Genomic DNA, 14,884 nt, shown 5'->3' with positions numbered 1-14,884 from the left:
TGTGTGTGTTCTCTGTAGGTATGACGATCAGATACCTAGTGGGGATAAGGAGAGATATGCCAGGTAGGCCTAGCCAGCTTGAAATAAAGTGGATACGCAGGATATGCTGAAGTTCAAACCCTTCAGACGAAACTTTCTGTAGGTCTACATCAGGGGTCGGAAACCTTTAATACTCAAAGAGCCAATTTGACCGTCGCCCACAGGAAAAAAACAAACAACAAAAAAACGTTTTGACAACTAAAGTGAGGATAACACTGTACATAAAATAATAACATAAACTATTTAAGAAATCCACATATTCCTGAAATTAGATGCAAACTTCCACCTGTAGACACTCAAAAATGCCATCTGTATTATCATTTTATCAAATGTGGATCATGCAGTCAATTCATTATTTAATGAATTAATGTCCAATTAAGGACTATTTCGCTGAACGTAAAATATATATATTCGCAAATAATAATAATAGGCAATTCAAATATTTTTTTTACTTGGTTAATGTAATTGTTGCTCCTGAACCTCACTGTATAGTGTCGTGTATAGCGTCATCACCTTCATTTTAACACATTACTGCAAACTATCATCTGTGAGGCTAAGTGTTTTCTTTTAATAAAGTTAATGTAGCATGAGCATTAAGGATTCTATTTTCTTCATTTAAGTTTCTTTTCTTGGATTCATGGTTTACTCACCGTGGTTAAATCTTGCAGTCAGTCAGGAGTTACACATCAGCGAGAAACAAACATCGAAAAACATTTTTGCACCATAATCTTCACATTTATATTGAGAAAACCAACAAATTACTTTAGACTATATTTAAAAGAAGTACTCATTATTTTCCAAAGTCGGAAAGCAGGATAAAGGAGTGACATGTGGCTCTTATGCTGCGGGTTGTAGACCCCTGGTCTACACAGTAGTTATTTGACCATATTTTCTTAGTACTATCAGATCATATTCAAGACGAGGAAGTGAAAAGAACAGAAAATAACAACCAATGGTGAAACTAGATGACTGACAACCCACCTACTACACAGGAATTTTTATTCTGTAACACAGACAATGTCAAATGCAACTGTGTAACAAACCAACAATACAGGTACTGTGGAATGATTATTCAATGCTTAAGTTGTAAGTACAGTTGTGCATTTTCAAGTGCATTTTTTCTAACAATCAGTCATACAATGCAGTGGATCCAATATTCTTCTTCGCACTCTGCTTAGAAAAGGTTGCCTCAATGAATCCATCCATCCATTTTCTACTGCCTAAGCTTTTCAAGGGAGCTGGAGTCGATTCCAGCTTACTGGGCAAATGCAAACGACACTCGCAATTGAACAACTGTGGGAACCACTACCAACCTAAGGGTTTTTCTCAGAAATCATGGTCCAGGAGTGTGCCACATGAGCCCGAAACGGAACTAGTGCAAAACCAGTTAAAAAAGATATATGCTTGAAAGCAAACCTTCTTGCCGTTTGCTATGAACAAATAAAGACTCAGCTTTTTGTTCACAGGATTGTCTCTACTTATGCCGTCTACTTTATCCATGGACACCAAAGCACTGAGTACCGAAGTACCAAATTATTTGTAGTTATTCAATTCATTTGTAATGTAATTATATTTACACTTGAACAGTTCCATTAGCTTCATACTGGGGCTGGCGAAATGGACAAAGTTTCATCAGTCGTTTTTCATGATAACGATATGCTAACGACATTACTAAGGGGTCAGTAAATTTATAATTTTTTTTATATGAAATATATTTTTTAAGCAAATGCAAACTATCAATCCAAAATAATGTGGAAAGGGTTTTTTTATTGCAACACTCTGACAGTCATCAACATTAACAGTCAGTAATAATTTTAAAGAAAACAATCTCGTTCGACTGCAACCGTGCTTTAAAGATAAGTGACAATTTTATGCTACAACAGTCGTGTTTTTGTTGTTGTTTTTTTTTGTATGTGTACGTGTGTTATCTGCTGCATTGTGTGTTTTTCAAACCAAAAGTCTTTGTCCATGTATGTGTTACGTAGCTTTAGTGCTCCGGCCTGCTGCACAGGGCTCAAATGCTTCCGAACCCAACATAGACCGGAGGTTTAACCAAAAACAAAAAAAGTGTCCGCTCACTCCCGCACATAGGACAATTTAAAGCTGTGTGAACTTTGCCAGCCTCTATGGCGCTTTGAGTCTTCCTGTACAATATGTGCAATTAATTGCATCACTTTTTTTAATCACAAAAGATTGTGCCTGTCAAGGAACACACATGTTGCTACAGAATGATGCGGGATTTTGATGCGGGCAATAAACATGAGGAAATTTATATTTTAAAAGGTGAGGCTTGCTGCCATCCAATGACTGGACCAGCAAAGCGCTCACTGCTTGTCCATTTTTACCACAAATTCTGCTGGTACATGTGAAATTATAAATATGATTAAGTGTTGTTCTAAAACACAATGTGTGTAATGTGTTTATAATTTCTCTGGCTTGCTAGCTAATGGCAGTGTCTCGCTTTTCGTTTCTATGTGCCTTTCCCTCACTCCCTCCCTCTCTATGATGATTGTCATTGGTTGACTTTAGCTGTCGATCAACTGCAAACTCAAAAGGAGGTATGTGGTTGCTGGCCTGAGCTGTACATGCGGCGTGAGCAAGGGAATGCCACGCGTCCTAATTTCTTGAATGTTCATATCTAGATAAATACGATTATGATGTATAACCCACCACTTCTTCATTCAACGCTATTTAGTTGACAAATTGGTACAAATGATCAGTTGTATGCAGAAAATTGGCGAACAGACGGAAACAATGACTGTCATGCTTTGTGGAGACCATCAATAATCAGCTATCCGCTTTGCAAAAGCCAATCCTGCGTGCCATTCAAATCCTGCTGACTGTAGTATAATAGTACATGTAGCTCATTTGAAAAGATGTAACCATCTATTTTATTGGGCGGCTGCTTTCAATAAAACTGGACACCAAGCTCAATGCGTAAATTACTCGCTAATTACTGATTGCCAATCACTAAACAAAGAACTTTCTTAAACATGTTAACATTGTATCTTGAAGTGAAACACATGAACTTCCTGTTTTAGTTTCTAAAGTTCTTCCAGTGGATAATATTCCACCATTTTATTTAATTATTGTCGCAGGTACTTGATGGACTCAAAGTAAAATGACCCTAAAAGATATTTTTTCTGCTGATGATGACGTATTGTGACATTATGGACAGCGTGAAACTTGACTTCACTGTATTGTATTGTAATTTCGTTCTTACAGTTTATTGGCAATGACTTTTTGAAATGGATGTATAAAGGGCTCTTGTTTACATGGGTGTGTAGGCATGTCAACAACTAAAAGTATCTTCAGTGGCTGTTAGTCACTGCTCAAAATATATTCACATGCACAAACACCAACACAGATCTCAGTAAGGGTGTTTATTTTATCTCTGCATTATATGTGCAGTGTGAGAAACGGTCAAATCTGGTAATTGATTTGGAAGGGAAAACAATATTGACTCTTAAACTTGGTCACCAACCTCAGCTCGAGGCGGACCACCATCTCTGAGAACAACCTCGGGGCTTTTGGACCTGAAATCTATACTTGAGTAAAAGTACTTTTACGAACATTACCTTTTAGAATATACAAGTCTTAAAATAGTCCGGCATTTGCTGTAGTGTCAAAAGTCATTTTCTAATACTGAATTTATAAACATAATTTTAAGTGAGTGGCACCGGTTAGAATTTTAACATTTCAAATCATTTTCTTTTTCTTTAAATTTTTTTTCGTTGAGTGTGAAATAGATTTTTATCGCTGCGTATCAGTCCGAGTGCATTTGTATTTCTTTTCATGCCATATAACCATGGATTTTTAAGTTCATGTATTTCTGGAAATACACATTTTTTAGCCTCTAGATCAGGTGAGGGCAAACCACGGCCCGGGGGCCACAAGCAGCCCGTTAGACGTTTTAATCCGGCCCGCCGAAATTGAAAAAATTTAAAAGAATAAACCTTGTTAATGTTTTCTTTTCTAAATACTGCGGTTTTTCAAAGACATATATATTGTTGTAATGCTTTTGTTCACTTTCATTTAAAATTAAATGTACTTTTTTTTCTCCGATGAGGTGAGGTTACCAAAACACTCCATCCATCTGCTCCTGGTCCAGCCCCTCTGTCAAATTCTAGAACCCATTGAGGGCCGCCAATCAAAAAGTTTGCCCACCCCTGCTCTAGGTAGAGAATTAATTTGGTGTGATTATTATGAGATGTTTAGCGTTAATAATTAGAAGGCATAACTAAATGTTTTGACTTTGTGTCATGTTTTGAAAAAAAAAAAAAAAGATTTATGGATAGCCATATGATTGGCACCCCAAATCAGCCCTGGGTAGGCTCCAGTTCACCTTGTGAAGGTCAGCGGTACAGAAAATGGATGGCTGCATTTATGGATACAGATTGTCATTTCGGAAATTGACCGTTTTTAATTTCTAGAGACATGAGGCAATATTTTGTAATTACTCACATGTTCTTCAACATCCCTTGAATACAACCGCAGCCTCCTGGCTGACTTATTGTGGTGTAAGAAATCAAAGGAAAGTCCATGTTCACGCTCCATCCTCTTGTCCAATAAAAACGTTCAAAATGGGTTTCACAGTCATTTATTCACGATGCAACATGAATTCAACAAATATTCACCAGAGAGAACGTTTCATCCATCGTGTGGTGTCTTTATATCCGTTTCAAATTGGATTTTAGTTGAAACCCTTCTCAAGTTTTCTAACTGCTGTTTCTGTATTCTAGAGAGAACCACAGTGAAATTGAGCGACGCAGGCGCAATAAAATGACACAGTATATCACCGAGCTGTCAGACATGGTCCCGACCTGCAGCGCTCTGGCCCGTAAACCTGACAAATTGACCATTCTGCGTATGGCAGTGTCTCATATGAAATCAATGCGGGGCACTGGGAACACATCCACTGACGGGGCCTACAAGCCCTCGTTTCTCACTGAACAGGTACTTTCAGTTTTAAACATAAACCACTGACCTACAAACACAATATATTTCTACATTATTTAGTTTCATACAATTCATAGATGAGGTTACACTCCTCACTCAAGTACGATATTCTTTGTTTGATGTTATGATTGATAATGTAATTAAATCCTCCATCAAATTAGAGTTGCCTTCCAAGTGATTATTGTGTTATTATTGTTTCATTAATGTGTTATTATTTATATATTTATAGTTGCTAATTATTTTTGAACTATAGGAACTGAAGCATCTGATTTTGGAGGCAGCAGATGGCTTTCTGTTTGTGGTGGCGGCGGAGACGGGACGCGTGATCTATGTCTCTGATTCTGTGACACCAGTATTAAACCACCCCCAGTCCGAGTGGTTTGGCAGCACTCTTTATGAGCATGTCCACCCGGACGATGTTGACAAGCTGAGGGAACAGCTCAGTACCTCAGAAAACTCCATGACAGGTAGATAAAGTTTGGCTTTATTAATTTCTTGTCAACTGGTACTATCATGTTAGAAATACTTTGCCAAAAATCAAATGGCATTATATGTAACTAGTGATGCACGATTTGAAAACTGATGACGAATAATTTTGTGCGTTGAATGGCCGCGATATCGAAAACCTTTTTTTATTTTTATTCTGAAGAACAACTTTCTATGTTGTTGCATCTTAAAAGAGTAAAACATTCTAATACCGCTTCTTAATATAGTGGAGTCGGAGGATATTAAAAAAGTCGTCAGTAACATACAGTCGCATCTTTTGCTCCTTTAACTCGTTTTGTGACTTCAGACGACATGGAGATGAACCCATGATCTAAAAAATTACCTATTCATAAAGTTGCTATTTTGTTGTCACCCCTACTAGTGTTTTATGTATCCGAACAAAAGCAATAAGATAGTACTAAAAGAACATCATAGATGTGTGCACACACTTGTGAGTGCAAGACTCCCACAGAAGCAACCTTGACAAGTTGACAGATAGTAGCTTTAAATAATGGCCTGCATATTGTCGTAATTTGCTTTATCGGACCAATACAATTGACGTCGCTTTTCCCCAATGTCAGGCCAATAATTATTGTGCATCCCTATATGGCGTAAAACTACTACACTATAAAAGAAAACTAATTCAACAAACTTTATACTGCCATAAGATGTTAGGCACTGTCTTGACATATCATAAAGTACAAACTTTCTTAATTTGTTGCCTTAAAGATCTTTTTAAGCTCCAGTGATGAATGGTATAAATTAATTTCACATGTAAGTGTATGTGCTGCATGTGCTCTGTTACATTTTGTGAAAAGGCTCGAGGGAGATTGAAAATATCAAGCCCATGTTCTCACTAGAGGGCATCACTGCCTTATATTTGACTTCTGTAGGAAAGTGATAAAATAACACCTTCTCTGGGGGTTTCACAGCATCTCAATTTGTATTTGTGTCCGTCAGTCTGTTGATCTGCCTGCAAACTGAATACCCAGCAGGCATCTAATCCACATCACACAATAATGTCCGTGAAGAGCTGTCACAGATAAAAAGTACATACACAACTATACACATCCTGCCCACTGCACAAGCTCATACATTGCCTTTGAAGTCCCCAAATTCTGTGAAACTGAAGTAGTGAATTTTGGAAGCCTTCTCAACTACATTGCTGCTAAACTACAAAAGAGGAGCATTTTTACCATCTTACGCCCTCCAAAAGAGTGATGAACACTACCAATATGTTAAATACAGAGCAAGTGTACTTTTAAATTTACAGATGGTGTGGTGACTGGCTGGGAAATGCAATTCTGTGAATTAAAATATTGAAAATGTATTTGTTTTGGCAACTTGTATTGATCAGCGTCTTTTAAAGTACCGGGCAATGTTTGATGATGTGATCTGCTGTCATGTGTTTACCACGGTCAAGAAAGAATGCCACCACACTCACGTGCAAAGCTCTAGTCAAGTTCATATTTGCAAGATGGTGCAAATTCCTTTTCCATCTGGAAGGGATCAGTCCTCTGCAAAGATGATGAATCCTGTTTGTGCCCTTCAGCTTGTGCTTTTATCTTCCACTTCTTTAATATGGTATAAAAACTCTGCTTCAATATACAACAAAACACGGTGTAAGGTTGCACAAGGACCTTTAAGGTGGCTTCGAAATGACAAGACGAGGTACACATTTTTCAGAGGCAATACTGTAGGTTTCTTTACATTATGTGTGTTCATTGCTTCCACACACATACATGCTCATTTACACTACTTAAATGTACAAAGTAGTAGAATTAGTTTCATTTGATGGCTGGAAAATTATTTAATTGTCATTGGAAGATGAACCCCCACGTGGAGCTTTGCATAATGTATGTCATTATCTTTTCCAGTGATTTTTAACCAGTGTGCTGTCAGAAGTTATCCAGTGCCAATTATTTTGACCAAAAAAAATGTAAATATACAAAACAAGTATTTTCTGATAATAAACAGTTTTTGATGATTTACTATGCCACTCACGTATAATAACAGCTAAAATAATCAGATGCTCTTCCATTAGGTGACAGAAGTTACATAATGAGCCTGATTATCCACTTTTTGTGCATTCTGCTAAATTGTGTGACGTAACATTTTTTCTCATACAAAACAAAAGTTGGGAAACACTGATCTATTCATCTATCCATCATCCAATCAATCTGTCCTTACCTTGTTGCTCACAGAAATGAAATACTTTGTAAAACATTCGAAATCTCAGTGTATACTGTGCAGTATCCATTTTCTGAAACGCTTATCCTAATTAGGGGAAATATTTTTTTGTACTTGTTTGCATTAAATGATTATATTACTAGGGGCGCTCAGACAAATTTTTGTCCAGTTCTCAAAGGAGCACCAGAGGTTGTGGCTTATTGCTCATTTTTTCATGACGCACCCACCTCACCTAATAAACAAAATAGAGGTAGATGTGCATAAAACTCCATGCATTTTTTTTCTAATGAACATAAAAAAAAAAAAAAATTACAATTAAATCTTTAAGTGCCGTAACTTTCAAATGAAATGACCTCTCTTCAAACACTGAAAAGTTGAAAACCAAACAAAGCAGAAAGCAATTTCTATTTAAAAAACAACAGACCGGGAGGGTGCAGAAGGGGACGGGGAGCATTGGTACCTTTGCCGTTGATGCCCAATGTTTTTGTTTTCATTTCATGTTTCTTTTTAAAGATAACATTTTTTGTAACTACATTCAAAATTAGTTCAGATTAAACAAATTTCGGAATCAATAAAGTTGTGTTTGATTTAGTGTAAGTGTGAAATGAGTGAGGGCAGGATTGGAAACACCATAATAAGGAAAGAAAACCAAGTTTAAGTTTTAAATATGTATGTAAACCTTTGACCATGTCTCTATGCACTGCACATGCTTGCCGTTTAACTGTCTGTCTACTATATTTAATGGTGTGTGACATATTTAGTCACTCTTACATCCAGAAAAGCGACTCAAAATGCACGCTGGAGCCAAGAAAGAAATGTGCCGCTGCCAGCATGAGGCAGTGCTTTGCTCCACTGGCGCAATAAGCCCATAGACATGGTTTGGTCATTGTCTGCACCTGTACTGGACATTCGCGTTTGGTCCGTGTTGTCATTCTCAACAGTCAACAGCGGGGGATAGTGGCAGACGGAGTTTTGAAATGATTTTGAGATGGTGGGGGTGGAAGCAAAGCTGGTGTGGTGTGCTAATTAGTAAAGGTTCCGGTTTTTTGCTGTTTAATTGAAGGAAGTTGAGCAGGATTGGTCATGTAATCATGATTTATTTGTGAGTGATGTTGTGTTGAATAGGTTTATATGGATTTTTGATGGCTGGGTCTATGTTAGGGTCTCAGCAGACCATAATCCACCCAGCGCCATTCCTTTCAGGGTCCGCTAATCTTGTGATTTCTCCAGTGGTATTTCCTCTCGCTGTGGTGACACTTTGATGATATGGCAGATGTGCGATGGGGTGCTCAATGGACCAGATGGAAATGATGGAGACAGCTGCCAGTGAACTTTCGCCCGGAACTTCTGTGGATAGAGGGGGGTTTATGAAGGAGGCCACGGTGTTGAATGGTTTTGATTTAGGCCACTGTAGGGAAGACGTTAAAGGGGAAGTCAACCTAAAAAAAAATCTTTACAAAAATGTGTTCTATGCAGGCCCACTAGTCTAAACATGACATTCTGATTAATACTACGTTTGTGGAAAATTATTTAAGATGTAAAATCCACCCATTTTTGTCAATCTCAGGGGTTGACCATTTTGTCACTTCTGTCAACTGAAAATGACATCACAGTTGCTGAGGCAGTTTGCTTGACTAATCACGGCTCAGCTTCAGTGAACGGGTTAGCCGTGATTGCTCATTACCTGAGACCTAAGCAACTGTGATGTCATTTTCATGCGACAGAAGTGACAAAATGGCCGCCCCCTGAGATGAAAAAAAAAATGGGTGGATTTTGCTGCTTAACTCATATTCCACAAACCCAATATTCATCAGAATGCTGTGTTTAGACTAGTGGAGGCGCGTAGAACATTTTATTGCAAATATTTGTTTGTGTTTGACTTCCCCTGTAAAACTCTGCAGCTGGTAAGCAGATTACGTCAGCATTGTTCCGGTTATGAGGTGTGTTAGCCCGGAGCTAACCGCTAGCAGGAGACTAGACTCAGTGAGGCACTGAGATCGAGACCTGTGAATCTAGGAGAGCGGATCCAGAACAAGAAAGCGCTGGGAAAAGACATGCAGAGTGCCAAACTGAAAAAAACAGGTGGCCACAAGGCACCTCCTGGCCAAGGCAGGCTAGCTATCGGCCAGCTATGTAGTAGCATTGCTAGGTTAAAGGCCCAGTCCACACAAAATTATATTAAGATATTAAGACAGTTTATCAGATTGTGTGAATGCGAGTGTTTTGTGTCTATTTGAGTTCAGGCGTGCGTGTGGATGTCTTGTGTGTATGTTGGGTTGGTGTGAGTGGTTTTTATTTTTTTGGTGTAATTGGGATTTTTTTATTGTACAGCACTTTGAGCTGCATTGTATGTATGAAAAGTGTTATATAAATAAAATTTGATTTGATTTGTAAAAATAATTCACAAGCTGAATGGTCCGGTAGTGCCAAAAGTATACGGATAGTGCCCACTGAGAACGACTAGCTGTAAGGAAACGGTTGAAAGCTGGGTGTGTGAGACAGCCACACAAATCCGCAGAAAATATAATTTTGCTTACTATGGGAGTATATGTTACATCTCCGCAACATAAAAGTCCCAAAAGAAAAAAAAGCATGAAAAGCATACCACCCAGGTGACATGAATAGGCAGAAACCAGAAAAGTGTCAGTGTCTTTCTTCTCTTATCAGACCAACTACACTGCAGTCAAGCAAAATGTTTGTCAGGGCTTGATGCTGTTCCTGGAACAGTTTGCGTTACCACCTCTCGAGCGGCCGGGTGGGTCTCTGGTCCTGGCTGCGTCTGTTCGCAATATCCGCCAATACTGCGTAATGCTCTTTACTGATCGCATGCTTCTCAATAGCTAGATGCCTGAAATATTTTGTCGCCTTCAAAAAGTGGAAGTTTTTATCAGCCAACGCGTGATTCACTCGCCGTATTTTACACACATCTTAGTGCGTGCGTCATCCGTCTGAAGTCACAAGACTTCCTCAAACTATTTCTCTATAAGTTTCAACTTTGCTTTTGGTGCAATTAGGTGGAGGTAGTGGAACACCACAGAAATTGCTTAATGTTGACTACTTGAAAAACGAAGGCCAGGAGTAGCTTTGGCTAAAAGCCGATTAGTGGCCATTGGTCAATAACCAGTACTCTATTAGCGAACACTGTTTCAGTACGCAATCACGTGTGACAAACGAGAATTTGTTGCACTTTCAAAGTTTTATGCACAGACTGATTATGACAAGGTTTTGCTTACAAATACGGTTTATTTTCTGAAAGGTAATCATTGCAGCCGGGCAAAAGTGATAACTGACACATTCAAATGGGGATAAACAGGTTTGTGTCTTAAAACAAAATAATTCCCACTGTATGGGCAAGAGTGTATCTAGTGTGTCTTATCCCTCTGTCATCCTTTGGTTTGTAGATTGTAAAAGTAATCTAATTCTCTACTTTTCTACTTCTCATGCCACGTTGCTTACATTACCTCTTGTCTTGCACTTATCATAAAATGGTTGTGTAGCTCTCTTCACAACAACACTGACACAGGCGGTTCTTGGGAACAGGTGTTTACTTCTTTCACATCTTCTGCCATGCCGGTTGGAACTTGCACACGCCATGAGAATGACATTTAAAATAGAATAGAACAATACAAATGAGACGCACAGCGTGCACAAAGTAAACAAAAAGCACAACAAATGCCTCATTGGCCGCTTGCCGTGAAAAGGTTTAATGTCCAGTAATCCACGAAAAAGTTCCTTTTCGTCTTCTCTAACGTCAGTCTAACTTTGAGCACAAGAATTAGCTTTTAACAGGTGGACATCCACTGTTGAGTTGCAGTTAACGTCCTTGACTCTCAACTTTTCGTAATACCAACATAAGAAATAAAGGTTCCGGACATGAAACAAAACAAAATATGACATTATTAACTGTAATTATCATATTAACATGTTCCCTTCTTGTTACATTTAAGTAACGTTTCACCTATAAATACATAGAATTATGTATTAATTTCCAACATAAAATTACCCAAGTTCTGACCTAACTAACAAACTCTGAATTATTTATTTCAAATCTGAGAATTGCACGCAACACTTAAAGGTTGTATAGCTTCTAAAATTATAAAAGAAGCAGCCTGTCATAAATGAGTCTGAAAATATCTCTCTGTATTTCAAAATACTGGTACTTGGTTTAAAAATAAGATGTCTTTCTCTCTCTCCCTCTGCTAACAGGACGTATTCTTGACCTGAAGACCGGAACAGTGAAAAAGGAGGGGCAGCAGTCCTCCATGAGAATGTGTATGGGCTCTAGGCGCTCCTTCATCTGCCGTATGAGGTTTGTATTTAACATTTACTGTACAGTCGACCCTTGCATACTTGAGGTTCGTCATTCGCTGATTTAAATATCTGTGGAATTTATCAGGGAATGCGTGGTGCCTAATATTTTGCACTGCCCCAGTTTACCTGTGAGCTACAGCCTTCGAACTGACGTGCTGCAAGTTCACTTTGTGTCTGGTGTCAACACAACACAAGTCCCAAATGATCGCCTTTATGGCAGTAAATTTGCTACACTTTTGACTCCTATCGGTTTCGCAAAACAAGGACGAGAAAAGCCAGAGAAGACGTGCTAATCGCTATGCTATCATGACAAGTGTATATGTGAAGCACCTAAATAATTGATTGGGTAATGCAGTACACTAAAGTCTGACTTGAAGCGCATTATAGCAATGAGTAACCAACTTGGAACAGCAAAATAATAAGTGTACAAAGACAATACAAAATAGTGCTTCAAAGATACATAGGATAGAAACACGTCACAATATCTGTCAGCCGAGAGAACAGGCCTATAATCATTATGGCCTTTATAAAAATGTTTCTAGGGGGAGGTGGGGTAGTTCACACTATTTGTTTAGACTAGCAGGACACATAGTACATAATGAAAAGAAAATATTTCATTTGACTTCCATGCATTTTTTTCCTCCTCGCTACTTTTAATTTTGTACTTTTAAGTAGTTTTAAAACCACTACTTTCATACTTAAGTACAAAGCTGGAGTTGATAACTTCTACTTCGACTTCTACTTAAAGTCTTTCATAACAGTGCAGGTTTAAACAAAAACACAAGGAAGCTGAAAGGGCGAAGTACAGTTTTACACTATAGCTCCACAATTAAGTACAACACAGTTTTCAGTCTTTGTTCATGTTTTCAACAAATATCTTCAAACATGTTTAATGTTCAATAGTTTAGGAAAGAAAATCTCATAATTCACTTTACAGCTGTGCTTCTCAATTATTTTCTGTTACGCCCCCACAAACAAGAAGAAAACAATTTGCACCCCCACCACCCACTCTCCGCCGCAACTATAAATAATAGCATTTTCGTTTCAAAACAAACCTATTACGTAGAGTTAATTCTCGCTGCCCACAATGGGCAATTGAGAGGGCCACTGCCGACTACTGGCGCGGTAGACGGATCACTTATACACACTGGCTCCCAGTGCACTTAAGAGTTTGCTTTATGATACTTCTGTTCATCTTCAAATCTTTAAATGGCGTACCTCTCTGAGTTCCTCCACCCCTTCGCACCTGCCCGCTGACTCAGGTCTGCCGAACGAATGCTGCTGTAGGTGTCGAGGACTAAGCGCAGCCTCAGGGGGATCGCGCCTTTTCTGTTACCAGCCCTTTCCTATGGAATGAGCTCCCATTAAATGTAAGGCAAGCCCCATCTCTGTCCATTTTTAAAACCCATTTGAAGACACATTTTTATTCTTTGGCTTTCGACTCAACATGAGAATGTCACTGTTCTTCTATTCTTCTAGTGTCTATTGTTTGTCTTTAAAATTGTCTGCTAATTTCCCACTAATTTATATTACACCATATGGAAAGCGCTCTGTTACAGCTCCAGCTGTTGTGAAATGTATAAATAAAATTGTATTGTACTGTTTTGTATTGGAGTGGATGTGCAATTACACTTTTTTCTTGTACGGCGGAAAAAAAGCATGTTCACCAGGGTCACTTGTGCCCCCCTCAGCATCGCACCCCACCACCCCACAGGGGCGCCCGCCGCACGATTTGAGAAGCACTGCTTTACAGGGTCTTAAAATAAATGTTACATGCAGTTCGGAGTGTTTTTGCTCTTTCAAAAATGGTTAATATCCACACAGTGGAGTAATATTTCCTTTCTTGGTATATTTGCTTGTGGGGGAAAAATGGCTTTGTGCAATAGTTAGAATAGTTGGATGTCCAGTGACAATACACTGGCTTCCGATAATCCTCACATTGAACTCTTCAAGAACTTTTCAGTGGAAAAGGTCTGCAATTCATTTTGATAATAAACACATTTTTGACAGTAACATAGTAACATCCTTTAAGCCTCAGGCAATCAGCAGTTAGTATAAAAAAGTCTGCACCACAATATCTGTTTCCAACTCTCTTTTATACATCTAAGTTCAGTTCACAACTCAACCAATGTTTAGTGTTACAAATGTTCTTTGTGTTTTTACAATATACTGTATAACAGCGATTGCCAACCACTGTGCTGTGGCACATGAATATGCTGATATGATAACATTTTTCTGAAGAAAATGTTGTCCTTCCTTCCCCATTAACAATATGTTCTATGCGGCCACACTGGTTTAAACATACTATTGTGACGAACATATTATTTGTGGAATATGAATTAAGCAGCAAAATCCACCCATAAATTTCCATCTCAGGTGCCTACCATTTTGCTACTTGCTATTGACTGAAAATGACATAACAGTTGCTCAGGCACAGGTAATGACCAATCATGGCTCATCTTGCGAACATCATGACCAAACTCAGAAAACAGGTGAGTCGTCAATGCTTGTGGATAAAAATGGGTGGATTTTGTTGCTTAATTTATATTCCACAAACCCAATATTAATCAGAATGCCGTGTTTAGACAAATGGGCCCACATAGAATATATTGTCAAGCAAATGTTTGACTTGAATGTACCTTTAATTAGTTCAAAAATCATTTTGACAAGTCACGTCAATCTATGCCAGGGTAGTATAGTGAGAGAACAATTAAATGCTCTTCCACGAGACAAAAAAGGTACAAAATCAAAAAAGATTTTTCTTATGTTTTTTGCCAAATATGTGACACAAACACTTGCACGCACTATTTAGAGCAGGGGTGGGCAAACTTTTTGTTTGGTGAGCCACAATGGGTTCTAAAATTTGACAGAGGGGCCGGACCAGGAGCAGATGGATGGA

At 38.5% G+C, this 14,884-nt stretch overlaps 1 protein-coding gene across 2 annotated transcripts in view; it reads left to right on the top strand.

Moving 5' to 3' along the window:
- Positions 1–14,884, top strand: part of arnt2 (aryl hydrocarbon receptor nuclear translocator 2) — a 90,903-nt gene that overhangs the window by 12,237 nt on the left and 63,782 nt on the right. The window contains exons 4-7 of one of the 2 annotated variants that reach the window (XM_088295611.1): positions 19–63; positions 4,782–4,995; positions 5,252–5,465; positions 11,881–11,983. In XM_088295611.1, coding sequence (XP_088151737.1) covers positions 19–63; positions 4,782–4,995; positions 5,252–5,465; positions 11,881–11,983 — 576 coding nt within the window. The remainder of the gene's footprint in view (positions 1–18; positions 64–4,781; positions 4,996–5,251; positions 5,466–11,880; positions 11,984–14,884) is intronic. The other variant, XM_088295610.1, reaches the window with a different exon arrangement.

Source organism: Idiotropiscis lumnitzeri, chromosome 5, assembly GCF_059441095.1.
Source record: "Idiotropiscis lumnitzeri isolate Australia: NSW breed Sydney's pygmy pipehorse chromosome 5, RoL_Ilum_1.0, whole genome shotgun sequence".
In the NCBI taxonomy this organism is placed as follows: domain Eukaryota; kingdom Metazoa; phylum Chordata; class Actinopteri; order Syngnathiformes; family Syngnathidae; genus Idiotropiscis; species Idiotropiscis lumnitzeri.
The sequence above is the reverse complement of the archived record's forward strand: the minus strand, read 5'-3'. Positions and strand labels throughout refer to the sequence as shown.